Source organism: Lemur catta, chromosome 14 (assembly GCF_020740605.2).
Source record: "Lemur catta isolate mLemCat1 chromosome 14, mLemCat1.pri, whole genome shotgun sequence".
NCBI lineage: Eukaryota > Metazoa > Chordata > Mammalia > Primates > Lemuridae > Lemur > Lemur catta.
In genome coordinates, this window is record NC_059141.1 from 65,557,321 (window position 1) to 65,583,568 (window position 26,248).

Sequence of the window (26,248 nt, forward strand, 5' to 3'; positions counted from 1 at the left end):
ATTATAAACAACCCCAAAATCTCAGTGTTTCCTTCTTGCTTCTGTCACCAACTGGTGCAGAAGGGTGAGCCTGTACCCAGCGCAGCTGTTCGGGGTCCAGGTTGCGCCCACGTTTTGGCCCTGTCATGCCCCAGTCTCAGATCCTCCCTGCGTGTTGCCTGTGGCCACCGACGAGGAGAGGACAGCAGGTGTGGCCGCGACTTTGTTGGGCCGGCCTGGCAGTGGTGGACGTCCTTCAGGTCCGCATTCCGGCGGGCAGACCTGAGCAAAGGAAAGGCAGTTGGGCGAGCTTACAGCTCCGTCTCCACCAAACGGCCTAACTAGTAAGAGAACAAAAACAACTTTCAAACAGAGAAAAAAAATGGAGTGACGAACAAATATAATCAGTCCAAAAACAGGCAAAAGAGCAGAGGAAACGCAAGGATTGCCGATGCACACGACACCTCTGCCTCGCCTGGGGAGGTTGCGCGGCCTCCCCAAACCTGGCGGTGCAAACGCGAAATACAAAAGGCCACTGCCCTCCCCGGTGCGCACGAGTCAGCGGGATGCCCTGGAAAGCGCCTCGCACGCCCGACACACACCGCGAAACCGGCCCGCCCAGGCCGGCTGCTGGGGCTACCGCGGGGCGGCGAGGGTCACGGCAGCCGCTCGGGCGTCGGGCGGGGACCTGGGCGGGGGACCCCGCAGCTCCGCCCCCGCCCCTCCCGCTGTTGGCCACGCCCCTCGCCGAGCGTCGGGGAAGCGTTGCCTAGCAGCGGGCGCTGCTCCGGAGCTGCGGCCGGGCCATGCCGAGGAACGCGGTTGTCGTCTTGCGCTACGGGCCGTACAGCGCGGTGGGCCTGTCCGTGGAGCACCGCACCTTCCGCCTGGAGGGCCTGCAAGGTGGGCCTCCTGCTGCGTCCGCCACTGTGCGCCCCAGCCCCCGAGCATCCATGCAATGTGTGCCTTGTGCCTCCTTCCTCAGTGTCCGACCAAGTGCCGCCTCCTCCGAGAAGTCTTCCCAGAGCCCCGCTCCCCAGGATGACTTAGCATCCTCCGGCTTCCACAGGTTGGATGTAAAAGTGGGGACAAATGAGCCGTGGGCCCCCTGAGTGCGGGACAGTGTACACAGATTTCCTCGGTAGAAAAAATTATATAACCCTGCTTACGAATTGGAAAACTGAGAATCAGAAATATTAAGTGACTTTCACAAGTCAAATGGCTGGAAAATAGCAGTGCCGAAATTCTCTCTCTTAGTCATTCATTCATGCAACAAACCTGAATTGAGGACCTAGTATGTGTCAGATACCCTTCCAGGTACTGAAGACGCACTGTTGAACAATGATGTATGTCCTTGAAGTGATCTTCTCCTTGCTTACCACTAAGTGATGGCTGGGTCAAAGCTCTGAGGGTACAGAGTGCCATGGGAATGTCACTACCTGTGTCTGGCCATAATTGGAGAGGAGGGAGGGTCTGGTAAAGCTCATTTGAGAAAATTACATTTGAGTTGAGCTTTAAAGAAATGAGTAAAAACTAACCAGGTAAAGAAAGGAAAGAGCCTTCCAGGAGGGACTAATGTCTGCAAAGGCTGGAGGCATGAATAAGTGATGATTTGTAGCACCGATGGGGGTATAACGGTGGAGAGGGAGACAGAGGCCAGATCCTGCAGGGCCACAGATGAGTTGTAAGCAGGGGAAGGAAAGCCTGGCTGCTCTGAGGATCACAGATCGGAGGGGCTGAGAGCGGGAGCAGGGAAGACAAGTCAGAAGGCTGTTGTTGGCATGGTCCAGGGTTCAGAGTAGCTTGGACCAGGACAGCCATAAAGGGGATAATGGATCAAGGTAAAAGCAGTGCTGCTCCCTGAGGATGGATGTGGGAGGCAAGGGTAAAGAGGATGTCATGCACAGAAAGTCGGCGTCTGGCTTGAGACAGTGCTGATGGATGGAAGTGTTCTCCGCTAAAATTGAAAACGCCAAAGATGGACCTTAACTTGGAGGAATATGTTCCATTTTGGATATACAGACAGTCCCCAGATGTGATTTTTCAACCTTACGATGCATTTATCTGGAGGCAACTCCACCATAAATGGAGGTGCATCTGGACTTACAGTGGTTCCACTTATGATTTTTCCACTTTATATGGATTTACCAGGGTACTAAATGCATTTTAGACTCATGATGTGTTTATTGGGATGTAGCCCCATCGTTAAGTCAAGGAGTATCTGTATTAAGGTTTTCATGTGCTTTCAGCTGCCTAGATGGAGGTACTGAGTCAGCTCTGCTATCCTGGAGTTGAGAGAAAAAGTCTGGAGGTGGAGATAGAAATATATGAGTCATTGACTTGGAGAGAACATATAGAATGAGAAGAGGGCCCAGGACTGAGCGTTGATGAACTCCATTATACGACTCAGACTAAGAATCTTCCATGCAAAATGCTGTGGGAGTCCAGAGGAGGCAAACATCAGTTTTGACTCAGCAATCAGGGAAGGCCCCCCGAAGGAGATGACATTTGAGTTCGAGTTTGAAGGATGGGTAGGATTTCAGTCGGCAGAGAATGTAGCTTTCTCTGAGAAAACAGTTGACAGAACTTCTGTTGTAAATACCTCAGTGTTTGTATTAGTTTACTAGGGCTGCCATAACAAAATACCATAAACAATAGAGATCTACCTTTTTCACAACCTGAGGCTAGAACTCCCCGATCAAGGCCCAGCAGGGGCGGTTTCTGGTGAGGGCCCTCTTCCTAGCTTGCTGCCAGCTACCCTCTCTCTCGTCCTCACATGGTGGAGGGACATGGGGGGAGTGGGCAAGCTCTCTGGTGTCTCTTATAAGGACATTAATCCTACCACATTAGGGCCCCACCCTTACAACCTCATTTAACCTTAATTACATCTCCAGGATCTATCTCCAGATATTAATATAATCACATTGGGGATTAGGGCTTCAACATATGACAGGGGGTGCACAATTCAGTCATTAGCAGTGCCATATGGTGATGCTTAAGATGTTTTGTAGTCTTGGCTAAGGATGCAGCCCAAATAAATGACTTTTCTCTTCCTCCCGCTCCGATGAGGCCCACCCACCGTCTCCTCATAATTCACCTTTAGTTTATGTTTACTTTCTCTAAAAATAATGAAGATTTAGCCCACTGAGGGAAAACAACTACATCCAAGAGATCTTTGAGACTTCTTACTTTCTCTTTCTGTCCCCAGCCTCTTGACTTTTGCAGACATTTTTCTTTTTCTTTGTCCCAGACCTACGGTATGTGAGCTCCTCCCCCACACAACCCACCCCCACATTTTCTGTCAGTTCAGCTATTTCCTTATTTTTTTTTTTTTACTATTTTTATTGTGGCAAAGTACACATAACAAAGTTTCCCATTTTAACCATTTCCAGGGTACAATTCAGTGACATGAATTACATTCACAATGTTGTGGCACTGGTCTGTTATCGATCGTAAACAGAAATTCTGTACCCAGTAAGCAGTAACTTTCCATGCCCCTAGCCCCAGCCCTTGGTAACCTCTACTCTGCTTTCTGTCTCTATGCATCTGCCCATTCTAGATATTTGATAGGAGTAGAATCATACAGTATGTGTCCTTTTGTGTCTGGCTCATTTCACTTAGCATAATATTTTCAAGGTTCATCTATGTTGTAGCACATATTAGTACTTCATTTCTTTTTGTGGCTGAGTAATATTCCTATACACACACACACACACACACACACACACACACACACACACACACACCAGGTTTTGTTTATCCATTCATTTGTTGATGGACACTTGGGTTGATTCCACCTTTTGGCTGTTGTGAATAATGCTGTTAAGAACATTGGAGAACAAATATCTGTTTGAGTCACTGTGTTTTAAAGGAGTAGAGTTGCTGAATCACATAGTCATATATTTAACTTTTTGAGGAACTTCTAAACTGTTTTGCCAAAACAGCAACACCATTTTACATTCCAACCAGCAATGCACAAGGATTTCAATTTTATGTTTTGTTTTTTTTTTATTATAACATTACTGGTAGGTGCAAAATGGCATCTTGTGGTTTTGACTTGCATTTCCCTAATAGCTAATGATGTTGAGCATCTTTTTTTGTGCTTATTGGCCATTTGTATGTATTTGGAGAAATGTCTATTCAAGTCCTCTGCCCATTTTTCAGTTGGGCTATTCTTCTTTCTGTTGTTGAGTTGGAAAAGTTCTTTATATATATTCTGTTTTTGTTTGTTTGTTTTTTAGAGACAGAGTCTCACTGTGTTCTGGTCTCTGACTCCTGGTATCAGGGGATCCTCCCTCCTCAGCCTCCCAAGCCTGAGTAGTTGGGATTATAGGCACAAGCAACTGCGTCCAGCTATACATTCTGAATACTAGAACCTTATCAGAATAAATGATTTTCTCCCATTCTGTAAATTATTTTTTCACTTTCTTGATAGTGTCTTTTGATGCACAAAAATTTTAATTTTAATGAAGTTCAATTTATCTATTTTTTTTCTTGTGTTGCCTATGCTTTGCTGTTTAAGAAACAAACCATTGCCAAATCTAAGATAATACACATTTGCCCCCATGTTGTCTTCTAAGAGTTTTATAATTTCTAAAAATTTTTTTGTGAAGCTATCCTTCAAATATAATTTCTAAATTTAGATCTTTGATCCATTCTTGGTTAATTTTTATATGTGGCATAATGTAAGGGGCCAACTTCATTCAAAAGATACTCTTGTGGATATCCAGTTTTCCCAGCACCTTTTGTTAAAGAGACTGTTCTTCACGCATTGAATGGTCTTGGCACCGATATCAAAAATCAATTGGCCATTCATTCACATTAATCAGTGTGAAGATTTATTTCTAGGCTCTCCATTCTATTCCACTGTTCCATTTGTTTATCTTTATGCCAGTACCATATTGTTGTGATTATTATACCTTTGTAGTAAATTTTGAAATCAGGAAATGTAAGTCCTCCAACTTTGTTCTTTCTGAAGACTGTATTGACTATTGTGGGTCCCATGAAATTCCTTGTGAATTTTAGGGAATTCATTTCTGCAAAAAACACCATTGGGATGGTTAAAGAGATTGCATTGAATATGTATAATTCTTTGGGTAGTATTGCTATCTAAACAATATTAAGTCCTTCAGTCCATGCACATAGGATATATTTCTATTTATTTAGTTCTTCTTTAATTTCTTTTAGCAAATTTTGTAGTTTTTGGCTTATAAGACTTGCAGCTCATTGCTTAAATCTGTTCCTAAATGTTTTGTTCTTTTAGATGCTATTGTAAGTGGAATTGTTTTCTTGACTCCCTTTTCAGAGTCTGACTCCCTTTTCTATGCACTGCCCGTGCATAGAAACTCAACTGCTATGTGTTGCTTTTGTATTCTTCAACTTCGCTGATCTCATTTATTAGCACCAGTAGTTTTTTTGTTTTAGGAAACTAGAGTTTTGTGGATATAAGATCATGCCATCTGCAAATAGAGGTGGTTTTACTTCTTTCTTTCTAGTTTGGATGTCATCTATTTCTTTTCCTTGACTGATTTCTCTGGCTAGTACTTCCAATATTATATTGAATAGAAGTGGCAAGAGTGGGCATCCTTGCCTTGTTCCTGATCTTAGGGGAAAGTCTTTCAGTTGGCCTCATCCAATCAGTTGAAGACCTTACTACAATATTGAAGTTTCTCAAAAAAGCAATTCTCCTCAAAACTGCAACATAGAAACTCTACCTGTGTCTCCAACCTGACCAGTGAGCCAATTCCTTAAAATCTCTCTCTCTCTCTATGTGTGTGTGTGCATACACACACATGCACACACACACAGACACATATATATGTATATACAGATGGTCCCCAACTTACAATAGTTGAGCTTAATGATTTTTTGACTGTATAATGGTGCTTTCAGCTATGTATGTTGATGACGAGAACCCATACAACTATTCTGTATTTGACTTTCAGAACAGTATTCAATAAATTGTATGAGGTATTCAGCACTTTATTGTAAAATAGGCTTAGTGTTAGATGATTTTGCCCAACTGTAAGCTAACATAAGTGTTTGAGCACATTTAGAGTATGCTAGGCTAAGCTATGATGTTCTATAGTTTAGGTAGACTAAATGCATTCTCAACTTACAGTACCTTCAACTTAAAATGGGTTTATGAGGACATAACCTCATAGTAAGCTGAGGAGCATCTGTATATGTACATATGTGTGTATATATGTATATGTATATACATGCACACATATCTCCTATTGATTCCATTTCTCTGGAGAACCCTTACCAATACACAGATTTTGGGTTTTTTTTTCCTTTCAGCATTTTAACAAATATTTAAATATGTCATCCCACTGCCTTCTGGCCTCCATGGCTTCTGACCAGAAATCAGCTGTTAACCTGCTGAGTATCTCTTGTGCATGATGAGTCACTTCTCTCTCACTGCTTTCACGATCCTGTCTTTGTCTTTTGACAATTTGTCATAATGTGCCTTAGTGCAGATCTCTTTGAGTTCATCCTGCTTGCAGTTAGCTGAGCTTCTTTGATATGTATTTTCATGTCTTTCATGAAGTTTGGGAAGTTTCAGTCATGATTTCTTCAAATATTCTTTTCGTCCCTTTCTCTCTTTGCTCTCCTTCCAGGACTTCCATTATGTATACGTTGTTATACTTGAGAGTGTGCCACAGGTTTCTGGGGCTCTTTTAATTTTTCTTCATTCTTCTTCCTTTCTGCTCTTCAGACTGGGTAATCTCATTTGTCTTGTATTCAAGTTTGCTGATTCTTTCTTCTGCTTACTCAGATCTGCTGTTAAACCTGTTTCGTGATGTTTTTATTCCAGTTATTGTACTTTTCAACTCCAGAACTTGATTAGTTCCTTTTCAGAATTTCTCTTTATTGATATTCTCATTTTGTACATACCTCATTTTTCTCATTTCTTTTAGTCATTTATGTGTAGTTTCCTTTGGCTCTTTGAGCATATTTAAGATAGTTGATTTAACATAAGCCCAATGTCTGAGCTTCCTCGGAGAGTTTCTGTCAATTAATATGTTTTCTTTGACTGGGCCATACTTTCCTGTTTCTTTACATGCTTTGTGATTGTTTTTGCTGAAAACCAGACATTCAGATATTATGGAGTGTTATCCCTGGAAACCATATTTTCCTCCTTCCCCAGAGTTTGCTATTCCTAATTGTTGAAGGCTTAGCTTGTGCTCAGCCAGTGTTTTGGCTAAAATTTCCTTGAATGCCAAGTGCTTTAAAACCAAACCAAACAAAGAAATTTCTCCCATTCTTTGTGGATTTGCTCTACGTTGAGGCACTCCTGTAACACTTAGCCAGGCTGGTCACAGTTCTGCCCCGGCCTCTGCCTCCTCTTCTCGCTGAGCCTGTAGATCAGCCAGTGCTGAGAGCTTTGGATCTTCGTGGTCTTTCCGGGGCATGCATCCTGTTCTAAGCCTGCTCTTGGCCTTCTAAATCCCCCAGTATACATGAGTCCTTTTGAATCTCCTAATTTCCCAAAGAAACTCTCTCTCCAGGTTTTCCCCGTAGGCTTTGTGAAATCTATTGTGTGTCTCAGCTATAATTTTTTGCCCAGGCAGCTGTGAGTTTTTCATTTGCCTTACAATGTTTCTGAGCACCGCCCACAGCTTTTCCACCTTGTGTGGGTTCCAAGTCAGGCAAAGACAAGTGCCTTGCTTCGGTCCTTCCGGAAGCCCCCAGAGGGGTTAGAACAGAAAAACACAAGAATTTGCGAATAAGGTTTGCCCTGCTTCCTCTGGAGTCAAGAACCAGGGTCCCATACTGGGAGCATGGGCTGCTGTCACTGAGACTGCCACCGAGTCAGGGAGAAGGTGGGGTGAGGGCAAAGGAAAATTCCACAGAGCTCTTCTGCCATTTTAAAGCTACCTTTTCCTGAATTCATTGTTCCCTTGGTTGCTGCAGACCTTTGATTGTATTCTAGAGTTTTAACAAAGTTGGTTCTGACAGTTTCTGGTTGTTTTATCAGTGTTTCCATGGAGAGATGGAGTTTGGAGCTGTCTACCCTGCCATTTTGCTGACGTCTGCAGCCACTTTAATTATGCTCCTTTCTGCTGCCTTACTGCTGCCACAATCAGCATGACTGTGGGAGTTCCATTAGCTCATTTACATGCTCAAAATTATATTAAACAGAATGCAGAAAGGTACATTTTGCTCCGATACACATCTTACAAGTATTGGGGGACCCCCCCCAGTTTGTCCATAGGTTCTGTCAGCTTTACCTGTCACCTCTCCCTGGTCACTTGTCTCCTGCCTACACTCTTGGCACAGTTGGCAGGGAGATGGCATGAGCACAGGTTAAGCTCAGGGGTTCTGAAGTCCAGCCAACCTGGTCTGAATTGGACTCTACAATTTGGTAGCTTTGTGGCCAAAGTCAAAATCAAGTAATTTACCCTTATGAGCCTCAGTTTACTTGTTAGTAAAAGGGGAATGTGAACCCCTACCTCACTGATACGAGATTCTGATGAGGAAATGCGTGTAATGAATACCATGCCTGCACATAGCAAGGGCTCCACAGGGTTAGTTCTTACTATTCCTGAGGAAGGGCCATTGGGAAGGGGAGAAGGAGGAAGCCTGGGGTACATCTAGGGAGCAGCAAGCAGTTGGGTCTGGGTGGAGGATGGTGAGCAACAAGGGAGTCTGGCCTGTTTCACCTTTGGCAACAAGGAACCAGCAAAGGTTCTTGAGCTAAGGAAGGATGAGACCAGGGATGTGCTTTCAGAATCCAATTCCAAACCAAAGGAAGAGATTTAGGGAGGAGAAGTGGGGAAGAAATAAACTATTAAGAAATATTAATAGCCGGGTGTGGTGGCTCACACCTGTAATCCTAGCACTTTGGGAGGCTGAGGCAGGAGAATCACTTAAGGCCAGGAGTTTGAGACCATCCTGAACAAGAGCAAGGCCCTGTCTCTATAAAAAATAGAAAATTAGCTGGGCATGGTGGGGCATGCCTGTAGTCCCACCTAGTCGGAAGACTGAATCAGGACGATACCTTGAGCCCAGGAGTTTGAGGTTGCAGTGAGCTATGATGACACCACTGCACTCTAGCCTGGGGAACAGAGTGGGATCCTGTCTCAAAAAGAAAAAGAAGGAAAAAAAGGGAGAGAGAGAGATGAAAGAAAGGAAAAGAAAGAAAGAAAAGGAAGGAAGGAAGGAAAGAAAGAAAGAAAAAGAAAAGAAAAGGGGAGGGAAGGGGGGGGAGGGAGGGGAGGAGAGGGCAGGACAGAGCAGGACAGGGAAGGGAAGGGAAGGAAGAAAAAGTCAGCCAGTGGTTAGAAATTATGTTCTGGAGCTCAGGAGAAAGATGAAGGCAGGATTTGAGTCAGAAGTAATTATGACTTTAAATGACGTCTGTATGCTGATGACTTCCAAATTTATATCTTTAATTGGGAACTCTCATTGCCACTGCCTTGTTGAGTAGCAGCTCAGACTTGGTGTGCCAGAATTTCCCGGCAGGACTCCTAACACTCACCCCACCAGCAGCTCTGCTCCCTTCCCCTCTCTGCTCCTGGCAGCCCTGTGCTTTCAGGTGCTGAGGCAGGAAACCTCGCTCTCACCTCTCTCTTTGCTTTCGTTTACACTCCCTGTTTAGTCTGTCAACACATCCTGTCAGCTCTGTGCTCACAGCACATCTAGAATTCAACCCTTCCTACCCCTCCTGACCACCCCTCCATCTTTTTGTCCAGCTGCCATCATCTCCTGCCTGGTTGCTCCCCGGCCTCCTCACTGAGCTCCCCACAACCGCCCCTGTGATCTGTTCTCAGCGCCAAAGCCAGGTGACCTGGTGAGCCTGAGTCATGGCATGGCCTTTGCCTCCAAGGACATCCTGCTGGCTCCCAGCCCACTTAGGGGAGAAGCCAAAGGCTCACATGGCCTCCCACGCTCCCCATGGCCCCCTTCACCCCTTCCCTCCCGCAGCTGCCCACCCTGTCCCAGGCTCGGCTCCTGCTGCCAACCCTCAACACTCAGCAGCTCCCACCCCGTCTTGCCAGTTGCTGTCCTGGAACGTTCCTTCCACAGATCTTCACTCTTCACTCTCTTGACCTTGGGGTATTCCTCACAAGCCACCTACAGCAGGCCTTGCTCGAGTACCCACCGCAAATCAGTGCTTCCCTCTGCCTCCCTCGGCCTGATCTCCTGTCCCTCCTCCCCGTTTCTTCCTAGTGCTTGTGAGCATCTAACACAACGTGCATTTCACCCACTGCTGGTTCCCTTTCTCCCCCGTGGGTGCATCTTCAGCGGGGCAGGGATTCTCGTCTGCTCTGTTCTCTGCTGGGTCCCAGTGCCGCCTAGAACTGGGCCTGGCTTGTTGTAAACATCAATAAATATTAGCTAAGGAAATCAACCTGCATAAAGCCGAAGGTTGGAGCCACAGGAGGTGGGACCGTGGAGGAAGCCAGGGCAGGCAGGATGCTGGCCGGTGGCCCCTCTGAGGGGCAGAGTGTTCAGAGAGAGGAGCGGCCAGAGGAGGACAGGCATGGAAGTAGGAGAGAACCCGGAGCCACGTGCGGTGGGATTTCCAGAGGAAAGGGCCCGTGGGCCCCAAACAGCTGAGTAGGAGTTATCTCCAGAGAGGGATGAATGCGTGTTGGCGAAGGGCTTAGAGAATGCGTATTCTCGTGCCCTCTCTACGGGAGGGTAAATAGGGCAGTCACCTTGGAGGGCAACATGGCAGTGTCTATTAAAATGTAACCACAGACTGTAGAATCCAGCTTTCCGTTCCTCAGTATTTTCCTTATGAAAGAAAAAAAAAAAAAACACCCACACAGGCACAGGGAGGTATGCTGCAATATTTTGGTGATAGTGAAAAATTGGAAACAACCAGAAAAAGGAACGGGTAACTAAATTGCAGCTCACGCACCATGCGAGGTACCGTGCAGCTCTGCAGAGGGAGGAGCAGCCCCTGTGTGCCGACAGGCCCGGGGCACCACGCCCTGAATGCCAGGAACACCACCGTCCTGCTGCCATTGAGAAAAGATGGGGGCGGGGAGATTTAGGGGTGACTTTTAAAATTTTGCCCTTTTCTATAATTTTTAAGGTTTTTAAAAGGTCGTGAGTCTATAGTGCTTTACAATCTGAAAAAGTGTTAGAGTTTAATGTATATATATTTTCTTAATATATTTGCTTAAAGAAGCAAAACAGGAGATGGGTTGAGGGGATGTCTGGGGGCTGCATCCAATGTGTGGATGCTTCTTGACTCTGGAAGGGCAGCTCTGGAGAGCGGGCTGCAGGCTCCCCACCAGGAGTAAGGGAGTGGGTAGACACCAGGCAGCAAAGAGCAAAGGCAGCGGGCACAGGCTCTTCCCACAGCAGGGGAGGGAAGGAGTATTTGAGAAGATCAAGGGGAGCATTTTTATGGTTGAAGGAGACTTGAGGATTGCAAGGTGTCAGCAGGCGGTTGATTTGTAAAGTAAGCTCTGTGTGTCCATGAATGATAACTCGTATGATACTGGCACCAACGTTCACCAAGGCCAGGGTGTTAGCAGCAAGGCAGGGAGCATCTGACCATCACCCCTCCCACGCATTTCAGACCCAGCACTAACATCACAGCAGGCAGAGTGGTGCAATTGCAGGCCCTCCTCTGCAAAAATCTCCATCTGAATTCTGTGCATTTCTTTAAAAATCATATCCCTTTATCATTTCCTGAAGCCCTGCTGGCTTTGGAAATATGCCCGATCTTTTCTGAACTTAAGCAAACTGAAAATTTTTATTCTTTCTTTATTATCCATGAATTATAATAGCTCAGCAAAAATGTCTCCACTATAGTCTCAATACTGATGAAGCTAAACTAAACCTTAACAAAGAGTTGTAAGTAATTTCTCTGGCCGTGATTGTTCCTGGCCTGCTGCACTGAAGTCTGCCAAATGACCCACTCACAGGAATTGGAAGGAATTGAAACTGACCCTTAAAAATTGAATCCACTCTTATTTAGCTGAGACGCCCCATGTGCCATTTTCCTGTCCCTAGCTAGGCATTAGCTGCCTTCGTTAATGGTGGTTGGCACGGCTTCCGTGCTGCGTAGAGGGGGGAGAGGTCTGTCTGTACACCGTGACTTCCCGACCAGCAGCGTGTAAGTCACTTGCAGGTGGGGCACGATTCCGCCTGCGCTGAGAGGGGGGAGGCTTATCTGCGTCCCTTCAGTTTATCTAGATCCCCCTTGAAGAATGAGGTGCCACTTCAAAGAGGTGGGTGTTCTGCGGGTGGCCTTACAGCTTCTGGTTGATTTATGCTGGAGTTTAGCCACTGCCTTTGCAAAGACTTTGTTTCACGGAGTATATTTATCTGACCTTTCTTTGAATAGACAACCCCACAGCAGCTCATAGGAAAAAATGGGTCCTCCATGTAGAGAGGTGGCATTTGGATGAGCTGCAGGAATTCTGGGGCTTCTCTGTGTTTGATCCCTTAAGCCTGCGCTGGCCACCCCACAGCTGGGCTCCGCACATCCCAGACGGATGAGGAGGAGCCGGGCGTCCTGCGGCTGGATGGACGATGTGGACTCTGAGGCAGCTTATCGCTTTAATAAGAACCAGACTCAGGTCACTCGGGGTCCACAGGAGTCGTAGGCAGTGCCAGCACCATTCTGAGTTACTCAGGGGGCCTGCATTACTGCCTGGCGCCTGCAGGAGCGCCGGGGCTGGGCGTTGAGGGCAGCAGGAAGATGCACACCCTTAGGGACGCAGAGAGCCTGTGCTCCCGACCCCGGGTAAGGCAGAGTAAGGAGCGCTGTGGCCTCGTAAGAGGATTTCTTCCTACTGCCTTCATCTGCGCACAGATGAGGTGGACCCTCATTATTCGGCACCCCCAACTCCACAGAGTGGGTCATTCAGTGGCTCAAATCCTGGTTGTGAGTTGCACAATGCCATGTAAGAATGACACTGTCCTCATAACCCAGGCGCCGCATGAGGCTCGGTGAGAAGGGCCCCAGGCAGGGCCGTGGTGGCTGCCGGTGCTCGGCTAGGGGTCTGCTCCTGCCTACCAGAGACAGTGCCTGTGCCCCCCTTGTCTCCACAGCCCCTAGGCCTTGGAGCTGGCCTTGGGTGTCAGCAGGAGAGTGCCAGCGCCTCACCCCCAGAGGCAGGGGTGTAGGTGGGAATGGAGAAGCTGTTTGGCTCCTACTTCCTTCCTGTCAAGCTGAAGCCCGTCCTGGAGTGTCTTCAGGTAGACACAGCTTCCCCGCCCGAGGGGGCACTGCTGGAGGAGCATGGGGTCCCAGAAATCTCTGCCTGCAGACTGCCTTTATGTCCCCCTACATGAACGGCCCTTCCAGACCAGCGGGACTGCTTCATTTAAGCAAGTCACAGCCCAAGCTGTGTGCCTTCTTCAAAGATGTTTAACACTAGACACTTAAACAGGATACAATATCATAAATATGCCAACAAAAAAGATGCGGGTGTCCTTTAGAGAGGCATTAGGTGATGCAGGCCAATTAGAGCCACCACCAGGTGCCCAAAGAGCATTATCTTGTTAATGGAGATCCTCGCTGAGTCTCTTTCTGAAGTTCCTTTCCAGAAGTGAAATTAAAATCACGCAATTAAAATGTTCACAGTTGGGGCTGGATGTTCTTGAACTGATTGAAAGATGAAGTGGACACACCAACATTTGAAACAGCAATTGTCTCTGTCATTAAATGCAATTAACTGACGTAACTGTCTGCTTTTCACCAGTCCAATTAGTAAGACTGATTGAAATGCTAAAACTTCAAAAAACATGCCACCCACCTGATTTCTCATTCCATCCTCACCAAAATTCTCACCCACAAATGAAGACTGCCAAAGGTGGCTATGAGCCACCCACTCTAGTGTCTGTATCAGGGGGTGAGTAGGGCTTTCTACCAGAAACTGGGGCGGAAGGGCACGCCCACTCCAAGGTCAGTGTTATAGGGCAAACGCACCGAGGCAACTGGGAGAAGCTCGTTGGCGAGCATAGAGCTCTGGTCTGTGCCGTGCACACCACTTCATCCGACCCATATATCCTTGCACTTCCACAACAGAGATTAAACCTAATGTTTTCTCCATGGCTGATCTCTGGGGAAGGAGCCACTGAATGTAAGTGATAACCAACATGCAGATTTCAGAAAAAACTTTTTTCTGATTATTATAAACAATCTGGAAAATATTGAAAGAATAAAAAGGGGAAAGTTTCATATAATCTTACCACAGAGAGGTAATCACTGTGGTAAGTGATATTTTCTTCCTCCTTACATACATATTTTAATTAATATTGAATATATATTTTAGTATATGTTATACATATTCATGTCTTGTATTTTTGCTTATCAGTATTTTTGCTTGAAGTATTAAAAACTTGAAATATAAAAAACCTAAACATTTTTTAAATGTCCAAATAAAATCTCATTATCTCATTATATGGACATACCATTTTCTTATTATTGGACATGTGAGTTGTTCCCAGTATTTTGCTATGATAATAGCAAAGATAATATAGAAAGGACATCTTATTGCAAAAACCTGCCTGTATTTCTAGTTTTTTTTCTTGGGAAGGTTTCTTTCAAGTGCAATTTCCTTGTGGTATGTGCTTGTCAAACTACCCTCTGGAAAAGTGACCGATTTGCATTTCCATCAGCAGGGTAAGAAGTTGCCTAATCACCTGAGTCCCCTCCAACACAATCTCTGGAAAGCCCAGTCGCTCTTTCCTAGCGAAAGCTCATTGTTCAACAGATCACCTGGGTCTGGGGAAATCGCAACAGAAAGCTGAATGGTCAGGCCTCTGGCCATAGTTCCCATCCAAGGGGAGGGCACAGGGCCAGCACCAGCTAAGGGCCTGCCAAGGCGGTATACCCATGAGCAACTGGGGCAGACACACTACTGTCATCCATGAGGACAGCTACCCGTAATCTGAAACCGGGCCCCATCACCCACCTCCTTCTCTGTCTTCTCCAGCTGTGCTGGCCAGAGATGGACACGAGGTCATCCTAGAGAAGATAGAAGACTGGAGTGTGGTAGAACTCATGGTAAATGAAGAAGTGGTCTTCCACTGCAACATCAAGGACTTGGAGTTTGGTAAGCCCTTGAGCAAGGTTTCCAGCCAGCATTCTGCCACCACCTCTGAAGAGTCCCTCAGTTTCTAGTTGGAATGGTCAGTGTGTTGTGTCTGGGTTCAAATTGGGCTTCTTTCTGAGTTTTAAATTCATACCGCGAGCCCTATGCCATATGGCACAGACAGGAGAGTGTCCTGAACCACACAAAGGGAAGTGCTGGGTGCTCTGGGAACAGAAGAGGAAAGAAAATGAAGTTAAGCCCTTCAAGTGATATGATGGAATTTAAGGATAATAGGTTTTTTGCACTTTAATAATGTGTTTTATTATTTTCTTTCAAAGCTATTTTTGTTCCATTTGTTTATTCTATCTAGACTTACTAAGACAATTAGAGTCAATATGCCAGCAGGGCATGGCGTTATCAGCAATGTTCTAGGGGATTTCTTTGCCCTGGAGACTTTCTGGCCTGGCAGTCTGGCAGCGCGAGTGCCTCTCTGTGCTCAGAAGCAAAAGCTTTTGCATCCACTAGTACTCTTTTATCAGAGGCTAGTTGACATTTTACACGCCTGTGGCCTTTGAAAATGCACTCTGGGTGGAAGCCGGGTATATGTCTAATAAGACATTACATTGTATATAAAGCTGGCCAAAAGAAAACTCTTTCTATTTCCCTAGGAGGTGATGGTAAATTAGACCCACTGTGTGAAAAGGCCAGGATAGCCGTGCTGAATGCCTACTGATCTCCTCATGCAACGGGCGTCTCAAGTGGGCAGAACGGCAGCTGCCCCCAACCATTCTGTGATGCAGACAGCAGCGGCCATGCTGAGGCACGGACGCTGGGCTCTACCAATCAGAACGGGGTGATGCCGGCCTGTCCGTCAGCTTACACAGCATCGGGTTTCTCACCTGGCTGCTAGGGGCCCAGAAATAATAAAACCACATCATTTGCAGCATCTCTCGGTCTCAACCCATAGGGAGAGCCCTCCAATATTAGGTACGCACTGAGCTGAAGGAAATAATAAAATGCAATCTAATAACAAGGTGCCATCCGGTACTAATAACACATAGTTGCCAGAAGCATTTGAGAAGCCATTCGACAGTCGGTGAAGAGCTAGGTAAGATTAGAGAGGGGATGGTGGGAGGGGGGCTTGGGGTGTAGACTAGAGGCCTTTCGATGTCTGAACCCAAAGTTAATGTCAATATTTGGAAACCTAGCTATTCCTACAAATGTATTTCTGGCTTCTGATGGAATAAATTTAAAATTGCTAATATAAAATTAGCTATAATCAAATCTTTGGTTATTCTCATTTAAAACAAGAAAGTGACCTGCCTTCTTTTGCATTAGCCAGTCTGACAGGATGTTCTAAGGAGGACACAAAGGAGGGCTGGGCAGAACATGAAACGGCTCTCCCGTCCCTTTGGAGAACAGAGTCCGGTAGAGTCAAAGAGGACTTTAGCTACAGTCAGTGCAATAATCAGTCATGTCAAAATAGTGTTCTTCATACCTCAGGTCCTGTGCGCCAAACTGCAGTCTATGTCCTCAACTGCAGAGCAAAGGAGAGTGACACATGCAGATACTTATCTAATGACGCTCGATGTAAGGTCATGGTAAGAGGGCCTTGTGCCTTTTGGAAGAAAGCTGGATCCCCTAGCAGAAGACTCTGGGGCCCTGGGAACCTGTGGTGCCAAAGCAGGGCTTTCAGAGCCTTCCAAGAGCCGAGGACTGGCTCCGAGCGCAGCCCTGCAGCCTCGCCACACCTGGGAGCAATCCCGGCCGTTGCCCCAGGCAGCCTCAAGCCCGCCTGCCCCAGAACCTCAGAGGCCAACACTTGGGCAAGTTCTCTCTCACACATGATGAAATAGAGGATGTAATTTTAAAACCCCAGCCCAAGCTTCACTTGTCAGAGTTGCTTTGGAGTTTATGGATCACGTAGAACTCTTTGGAAATATTTAATCATCTTCTTACTGAGAAATTGAGGCTCAAAAAAGTTCTTCCTCCCAGTGTCTGATGCTGATTTTCACATGTCTTCAGTCACCCTAGATTTAGTCTCTGTCTGTCAAAGAACAGCCAGCTTAAGTCACTACAGATATAGTGTTCTATCTTTGTTTCAATATAAACATTTTATTGCAAGAGAAATCCATTTTCGGCCGGGCGCGGTGGCTCACGCCTGTAATCCTAGCTCTGGGAGGCCGAGGCGGGTGGATCGCTCGAGGTCAGGAGTTCGAGACCAGCCTGAGCAAGAGTGAGACCCCGTCTCTACTAAAAATAGAAAGAAATTATCTGGCCAACTAAAAATATATATACAAAAAAAATTAGCCGGGCATGGTGGCTCATGCCTGTAGTCCCAGCTACTCGGGAGGCTGAGACAGTAGGATCGCTTAAGCCCAGGAGTCTGAGGTTGCTGTGAGCTAGGCTGATGCCACGGCACTCACTCTAGCCGGGGCAACAAAGTGAGACTCTGTCTCAAAAAAAAAAAAAAAGAAATCCATTTTCATTAAAGAAAAATGAAATAATAAGGTAATGATAATGAACAAATTTAATTACATTTTGATATATTTCAGTTTGAGTTTCTTCTATTTATGTCCGAATATTCGTGGAGAGAGACATATACAGAAACTGACTTCACCCATTTGGGATCACATTATCTGTACACAATTTTCTCCCTTTTTTTAACTTAACATTTTATGTTGAGCCTTTTCCCACGTGACTAAAGCATTGGTTGACTATCTGAGTGTTCTGTCTCGAATCAGGAAATTTCTCCCTCCTTGAGCGGTGATCCCTACTTTCACTGCCCAAACTTTTTGTGCTGAGAACTGAAACTGCTAGCTTTCCCAGTCTGCAATCCGTGTGGTAACTTCAGCTCCTCCGGCTCTGCAAACCTGGCGTTGAACTGGTAGCAAGTGCTCCCCCTGGTAGCCCCCTTGCCCTCCTCCACATCCTGCCCCACCCCTAGGCTGTGACTGTGCCTTCAGAGCAGCCCATGACCACCAGGACCTGCCCTCCTTCCCTCCGCAGGGCACAGGGCCAGAGCTGAAGGGCCGGTACGGCGAGATTGCACAGGGATCCTAAGAAAAACCTGAGATGCCTGTGCCCAGAGCTCTGTGTCCCAGTTTAGATCGGAGGTCAATGATGTCTGAATCAGCATTAGTGGGAAAAGTCACCGGGGTTACCTCTGGGCGGTGGGACTGGAGAGGAGGGTGGGGTGGGGCGGCGGGAGGAGGCCTACGGGCTATCCTGTCTTCCATGTTGTAGATGTCTCCTGTGTTGGGATTGATTTTTACTTCCTGAGTGTGTGCAAGGGATATTTTTCAAATAAACACTTAAAATAAAATCAAGACTTTGACATAAAGGCCACCTGTCTATGTGGCCTAACCTTCCTCTGTCATTGATTAAGAAGAATTTTCTTGCTGGAAACATCTGAAGAAATGTGCCGTCATCCTCCTTCAGCTCCCTCTGTCTTCTGTCTTCTAGAACAAACTCCTCCCTGCAGAGAGCCGGGAAACAGGGCTTGCTCCCGATCAAAGGCAAAGTGCTGTGTGCTTCCACAGGCTAGACATTCGGGTGCCTTTTAATGCTTTTAAAACACCACTTAATTAAATCACATTTTAAGTTTTATAAGATGCCAAATCAATGTCATTGCTATTGGAACATATATAGAAATTATCTTTTTTGGAATAAAATTAGTAGCATAACCCTGTCTTAATAGTTTTTAAACAAAATTTGGAATTCTAGGCTTTTTCTGTCTAGTTTTAAAATTTAAGAAGAATAGATTTTTAGGGAACCTTTCTGGACTCTTGCCTGGGGCCCCACTCTCTTGGTGGGTTTACCCTTAAAAATCTTGACAGTCTTTTAGCAAAGAGCCATATACAGTAGAACTGTGTTAAAAATCAGTTCCCAAGGTAAGTTGCTGGGACATTTCAGCAGTGAGGGGACAGAGGGAGGATCCTGAAAGGACCCTTGTACCCTCAATAGCAAAGGCTACTGCCTTGGACACACATCCTGGACAAAGTAATACTGGGACTTGATACTCAATTCCCTCTGCTTCAGACGTGCACCTCCAGCTCATAGGCTCTGTGGGCATTAAAGTGTTATGGGGGAGAACATCTCAGGTGACAATGGGTGCCCTGATGGTGCCAAGTTCCCAGGAGAAACACGCCAGTTGGCCAAATCCAGGTAAAAGACAAGAAAATGCCAGCCCAGGTCTCTGGCATGAGGCATGGATAAAATATTCTTTTCAAATTGCTTGCACATTGAAAAGGCTAGTGGAACAGAGCTTATTAGATAGTGGTGAAATCAGCTACTCAGGAGAGACCGGCGTTTGCACCTCGCAGCCCGGGGCACGCGCACAGCATCCGGGTGCAGCATGCCGAGGGGCAGCAGGCTGGTGCGGGAAGACAGCAGGGCAGGCAGCGTAGCGTGTGCTGGGGATGCTGCCTCGTGGGGGAGCGTGGGGAGCGGGCACCAGGATGACAGCGGTGGCCGCCACTCAGCTCCGTGACACTGTTGCTGTGCAGAAGGCAGGTCTGCTGGTATCACTCTTCTGAATTTTTCCAGAAAAGCTGGAAATCTGGATTTTTATTTGAAACTTTTTTGTTTAAAGAGACAGGTTCTCAATCTGTCACCCAGGCTAGAGTGTAGTAGCGTGATCATAGCTCACTGCAGGCTGAAGTTCCTGGGCTCAAGGATCCTCCTGCCTCAGCCTCCAAGTAGCTGGGACTACAGATACATGCCACCAGGCCCAGCTAATTTTTTATGTCTTATTTTTAGAGACTGGAGGTGGGATGGTCTCCAGGCTGGTCTTGAACTCCTGGCCTCAAGCAACCCCCCTGCCTCGGCCTCCCAAAGTGCTGGGATTATAGGCGTGAGGCACCCCACTGCCCTGAAACTTTTGGTTTGAAAGTGTTCACCCAGTTTTGTTTGTTTTTTAGCCAGCAATAAAACTTTATTGAAAGACATTTTTAAAATGGCTCAACAAAGTGGCATGATTAGCCATTTCTCTTCTTTTTTAAAATTGAACTCTTTATTTTGATGGCTCAATTTTCAAAAAAACAAAAACAACCTGATCCATCAGTATGCGGATCACTTGCTCCTGTTTGCTGGGACCACTCCCTTGGTCTGGGTGCAAACTTCCCCTTCAGTTCCACGGTCACTCTTCCCGGGAGGCCATGGCCCCTGTCCCACAGCAGTGGTGTGTGTAGACTGCTCTTGTTCCAGTGAAACCACTTGACCCAAGCATTTGGGTATGCAAATGAAAGAGCAAAGCTTCTGTTTGCAGATCTCTGAAATAGACATTTGAGAAGCCAAGACCATAAACAGCCTTATTGTTCCCATGCTTGGGTACAAGGGGCCCCAGCTGTAGGCAGAGCCACCTCCCCCAGGTCGGGTTGCCTGATGGGAAGAGCCTCCGAGCGAGGTGGTAAACAACATTTGCCTGCTTGGGCACGGCCCTTTGTGAACATGTGTGTCCCTGTTTGAGTGATTGGAGGAGCTCGAGAGCTGAGACTGCAGACTGAAGGAGATTGGTAAATCCCACCCACTCTTCACATGGGATTAACAAGTCAGGGAAAGCTCAGTCCAGACCATACCACTGATGTCCCCATGTGTAATATTTAAGACCAAAGCTTCTGACTCCAAGTAATGCACAGGCATTGCTGTCTCTTGCCAGCAGATTCTAGGTCCCATTCCCATGCTCTGATTTAATGAGTCTGAGATGGATCCAGGAATCTTAATTATTTACACATGTTCCACTTGGTTCTGATGCACGTAGACCCCTTGCCCTCTGAGAGAAGTGGTATCAGGGTGTCAGGGCAAGACCATGTCCTTGTAGGCAGAGGTGGGGGAGTGGGCCTGCCCTCTGCCAGCCATCCCAGGAAGGGCAAGGAAGGCCATCCCTAGACAGGTGAAACAGGATGTCTCTTCCCTCTCGACCTCATGCTCTTGGTCCTGGATTCCAGGGAGCCTATAAGGGCTTGGAAATACTCCTGGGGGAAGGGAGTAGGAGGAGCTGGCCCCCAGAGCATGGAGGTAGGTTGGGGTTTAGGCTGGCAAATATCCTATGGCAGGTACCCCATAACATAGCCACTTACCCCTGAGCTCCAGCCAGCTCTTGCTAACAGCTGCAGACGTCTGAAATGTGAGGTGCAGAGGCCTGCTCTTCTGCTAGGTCTGTGTCTACTCCTGTGGCACAGGAAAGGGCCAGACGAATATGCTCCCACGGTGAGCACAGCAGCAGCTGCAGCTGTCAAGGCCAGTGGCCCTAGGACCTGCTGGAGGTGTAGACTCCCAGAGCCCAGGACAGCGAGGGAGACCACTGGGGAACAGCCCCCGTCACTCCTGTCCAGAAAACGGGCACTTTGGAGCATGTATATTTTTCCTTCGACCACGCAGGAGGACTCTTCTGGAGCAAACTTGGGATTTTACTGCTAATCTGTCGCTTGTACTCCTAAAACAAGAAGAGCCAGGTAGCATTTGGGTTATACATATAAAAATTATTTTCCTTTTTATAGATATCTGTTTATCAAAATCCACATTGACAGTGGGGAGGGGTCTTTTACTTTGAATAAAAAGCAGTACAGGCCAGGCGTGCCGGCTCATGCCTGTAATTGCAGGACTTTGGGAGGCTGAGGCAGAAGAATTGCTTGAGCCCAGGAGTTCAAGACCAGCCAGGGCAACAGTGAGACCCCATCTCTACAAAAGAAAAAAAAAATAGAAAAATTAGCTGAGCATGGTGGTGCATGCCTGTAGTCCCAGCTACTCGGGAGGCTGAGGCGGAGGATCGCTTCAGCCCGGGAGTTTGTGGTTGCTGTGAGCTATAATCACACCACTGTACTCTACCCTGGGAGACAGAGAGAGGCCCTGTCAAAAAAAAAAAAAAAAGGACAAAAAAAAAGCAACACAGGCAGTCCTCACTCTGCAGAATCGGTGTGCTCCAGAGAAGGGCAGTGGCCAGCAGCGACTCTGGAGAGCCGGGAGGGGGTTGCGAGGGGAGGGGCAGCTCCCTGAGGGTGGGTCTGGTTTCAGCTGCTCAGTCTGCAGAGCTCAGTGGAGACAGGTGTGCTCACCCAGGGAGTGAGCCTGCAGCGAGCTGAACCTCGGCGCTGACGTGAGCCTGTGTCGAACGGGGAAAGCTAAGCTGAGAACCACAGCTGTAAGTTTTGTACAAAGTGCTTCTTTTTCCATTAACTTTTATTTTAGACTTAGAAGTATATTTCTGAACTGCTGTAACGGTTGTGCTACACGTTATTCCCCAGTTCATTACGGTTTTTCATACCTTTTAAGTCCAACCACTGACTTAGACTTGACACACATACAGTCTGGTTACCCCAAAGTTCTCACAGTTCCTCTAAGGAAACCACGGCCTTTTCTTTCCTCTCCCTTTCTCATGCAGCTTCCCCTTCCTAGAACGCCCACACCGTGCTCCCGGCTTGACCAAATTTTAGGCGGCCTCCAAGTCACTGCTCACCTGTCAGGCCCTCCTTGAAGCCTTCCCTGCCCCCATCCGCACCCCTGTAGCACCAGCTATGACCTCACAGGCCCTCCCACTGTGGCATCACAGCTGACCCTGCTGGCTTGCCAGTGTCCCCAGCCTCTGCGTGACGCGCTTGTCGACAAAGATGCTCACTTCTCTTTGCCTATGCTCTGGATGAGTAGGACCAAATTCAGCAGCATGTTGGAGAAAAATCCAAAATAACAACGATCAAAACCAGTTAGAAGTGGGAAGTCGAAATGGTTAACTTTATGTATCAGCTCAGCTGGGCAATGGGGCGCCCAGACAGCCGGTCAGGCAGTGTTCTGGGTGTCTGTGTGAGGCTGTTGCTGGATGAGACTGACATTGGAATCAGTGCGCTGAGCTAAGCAGGTGACCTCCCCATCCACTGGAGACCTGACTAGAACAAAAGGCAGCGTAAGGGAGAATTCGCTTTCTCCCTTCTCCGCCTGACTGTTGTAAAGTGGGGACACTGGCCTCTTGCACTTGAACTGGAACTGCACGGCCAGCTCCCCTAGTTCTCCAGCTTGCAGACAGTAGATAGAGGGGCCGCTCAGCTTCTGTAATTGCAGGAGCAATTCCATATGCGTGCAGGTAGACATAGACATAGACATCGATTTCCTACTGGTTCTGTTTCTCTGGAGAACCCTGACTAGTACAGAAGTCTAGAACTGTGGCCACGCCTCAGTCCCCAGAGACCCTGACTTCACCTGCCTCTCTGCTCTGCCATCTTAGCATGGAGCTCTGTGGTCCACGGCTCCTGAGTTCCAGCCACCAGGAGTGCACTGCAGGCAGCTGGGGGGAGGAAGGGACAGGAGAAGGGTTTGCTCGCTCCCCTTTAAGAATTCTCAGAAGCCCCACGTGATCCTCCACTTACATGGCCAAGCCTAATGACAAAAGGGACAGGAATTGGAGATGTTCAGCCAAGCTGCAGCATTCTGCTAGCTCATCTTCTTAGCAAAGGAGGTGGGACGATCAGTGTGAGGTGACAAGCAGCTGCACCTCGTGTGGGCACAATAGGTGCTCACAGCATGTCCACTGAGGGCTCGTGATGCCTGGTCTTGTGATGAGCTGAGTGCTTTAGGTCCAGGAACATTTCTAGACAGTTCTAAAGTTCTTCTCGTCATACCTCCTTCCTCCTCCTGGATACTAAAGGCAGACTCATCATAAAACATCTTCTCCCAAATTGATCTGTAATTTAATGTTATCCCAATAAATATGCCAACAGGACTTTTTGAAAACAAGACAAACTAATTATAACATTTATATTGAAATATAAATAAACAATAATCACTAAAAATAGAATAGAAATTCAAAAATTGACAAACAGAGGAATGTAGTATATGATCAAGGGCTTTTCAAATCAGTGGGGAAGAGCCATTATTCTTAAAATGTTGTTAAGGGAATTGGATCACCATCTGGAGGAACGGCTCTATTCCTACTTGTCTTTGTCCTAGAATAAACTCCAGATGTAATAATAAAATCACAAACTTGAAATATTTTATAAACTTAAAGTGAAGAAGGCCTTTCTAAACATGATTCAAAACCCAAAGGCATAGAAGACCAACTGGATAAATTCAACTTCATAAGAATAAACATGTTTTTTTTAAAAAACAAAAAAAAGCAAATAACATCAGAAGTTAAAAATTAAAATATATGTGGGGTAAAGCATTTTCAACTCATACCTTTAATCTATACAGAGCTTCCACAAATCAATAAGAAAAAGACTAACAGCCTAACGAAAAAAGGCGTATGTGAAGAGAAAATTCAGAGAAGTGGAAATATAAATGGTCCTTGAACATAAGAAAAGATGTTTAACCTCACTCATGCTAAGATCAATGCAAATTGAAACTAAAATACTCAATCAAAACAATGCAACAGCACTCTGTTGGTGCGGATGTGGGGACAGGCGTCCGTGCGTTGATAGAGGCAGTATAAATTGCTAAAGTGTCTGCAGAGCAATCTGGGATGATTTGTCAAAAAATTTAAAACATATATTCTTCGATTCCAGATATTCCCCTTAAAGGGATTTATTCCAAAGATCCTGTATGTATCTACACATACAAACATTTATGCTTACAAAGAAAATCCTGTGGCATGGCTCATAATAACAAAGATTGAAAGTCGCCCCACGTCCACTAACGAAGGTCTAGTTAAATAGACCCCGGATCACTCGCGCCCGGTCCTGCGTGTCCAGTCGAAAGAATGAGAGAGACTTTTGGAGTACTGCTGTGGAAAGGTCTCTAAGAGACATTGCTTAAACCAAGGAGTATATATATTACGTTACAATTTATGAAAAAATGAGAAAGAACACATGTATATACATTGAGTCTATGCAAAATACCAAGAAACAGGAAGCAGTTACCTCTAGAGAGAGAGGCTGGGGCTGCCGGGGACAGCAGTGAGTGGGAGACCATTTCACTACACACCCTTTTTACCTTTTAAAATCTGTGTATTTGATATCATTTATTCAAAAATAATGTCTTAAAAAATAAAGCAGTTGGGTTTAGATTGACAGAGAAACTAGACCCTAGCATAGAATCAACTGACAAACTGTTTGGACTAATGAGAGAATTCAGTGTTTGGAGAAAGATCCAAAAGTCATTTGCCTCAAGAGATGGAGCTGGACAGCTAGCTAGCCCATTCGAAAGAATGAAACCAGACCCGTCCTTCACACCACAGAAAAATTGACTCAAAATGGATCAAAGACCTAAATGTGAGAGCCAAAATTATAAAATTGTTAGAAAGCCTGGAGGTAAATTTTCATCACCTTATATTTAATAATAGTTTCTTAGATATCACACCAAAACACAAACAATAACTACAAAAACAGATAAATTGGACCTCATCAAAATTAAAAACTTTTGTCCTTCAAAGGACACCATCAAGAAGGTGAAAAGGAACCCAAAGAATGGGAGAAGTTTTTTGCAAATCATATGTCTGATAAAGTACTTGTATCTAAAATATATAAAGAACTCTTAAAATTCAATGAGAAAACGATGAAAAAAAAAACAAGTTAGAGATAGGCAATGAATCCAAATTCTCCAAAGAAGATATACAAATAGCTAACAAACACATGAAAAGATGCTTAGTATCACCAGTCAGCAGGAAAATGCAAGTTAAACCCATAATAACACCCATCTCACATCCATTAGGATGGTTTTTATCAAAAAGCCAACAAGTGTTGGTGAGCATGTAAAGAAACAGAGCCTCATACCCTGCTGGTGGGTATGTAAAATGAGCAGCTGCTTTAGAAAACAGTCTGGCAGCTCCTAAAAACAGTAAAACATAGAGTTACCATCTCACCTAGCAATTCTGTTCCTAGGCATACATCCGAGAGAAATGAAAACATATGTTGACACAAATGTTTATAGCAGCATTTATTTATAATAGCCAAAAGTTGGAAATAATCCAAATGTCCATCAACTGATAAATGGAGAAACGAAAGGTAGCACAGCCATCCAATGGATATCCTATTATCCCACCATAGAAAGAATGAAGTACTGATCCATGCTACAACATGGATGACCTTGAATACATCACGCTAAGTAAAGGAAGATCCTGTATAACAGGCGGCCATTTATGTGAAATGTCCAAATAGGCAAATGTACACAGACAGAAAATGGATTAGTGGCTGCACAGGGCTGGAAGAAGGGGGACTGAGCAGTCAAAGCTGAAGGATAAGTGGTTTCCTTTTTTAACACGATGGAAGCATCCTGTAATTGATTGCAGTGATGGTTGTACAAGTGCAGAACATACCAAAATACATGGAACA

The 26,248-nt window shown here is 45.9% G+C and overlaps 1 protein-coding gene across 2 annotated transcripts; it reads left to right on the top strand.

Moving 5' to 3' along the window:
• The first annotated feature begins 763 nt into the window (after nucleotides 1-763).
• On the top strand, nucleotides 764-16,512 carry C14H10orf53 (chromosome 14 C10orf53 homolog). 2 transcript variants are annotated; one of them, XR_006739141.1, is made up of 4 exons: nucleotides 764-882; nucleotides 14,895-15,014; nucleotides 15,662-16,101; nucleotides 16,497-16,512. XR_006739141.1 is itself a non-coding variant. In XM_045567973.1 (3 exons), exons 1-3 carry the CDS (start codon nucleotides 786-788, stop codon nucleotides 15,724-15,726), a joined length of 282 nt encoding a protein of 93 aa, XP_045423929.1. In that variant the 5' UTR covers nucleotides 764-785; the 3' UTR covers nucleotides 15,727-16,182. The 2 variants fall into 2 exon arrangements, 1 of the variants encoding a protein (XP_045423929.1); XM_045567973.1 differs by lacking the exon at nucleotides 16,497-16,512 and having other exon boundaries at nucleotides 15,662-16,182.
• Nucleotides 16,513-26,248: the final 9,736 nt, after the last annotated feature.

Bases quoted from the DNA above. Each gene is read 5' to 3' on its own strand.
- C14H10orf53 (XM_045567973.1), top strand. From the start codon at position 786: ATGCCGAGGAACGCGGTTGTCGTCTTGCGCTACGGGCCGTACAGCGCG. The intron at 883-14,894 runs GTGGGCCTCCTG...TGTCTTCTCCAG, and splicing joins CCGCCTGGAGGGCCTGCAAG to CTGTGCTGGCCAGAGATGGA. The intron at 15,015-15,661 runs GTAAGCCCTTGA...CTATTTCCCTAG, and splicing joins CATCAAGGACTTGGAGTTTG to GAGGTGATGGTAAATTAGAC.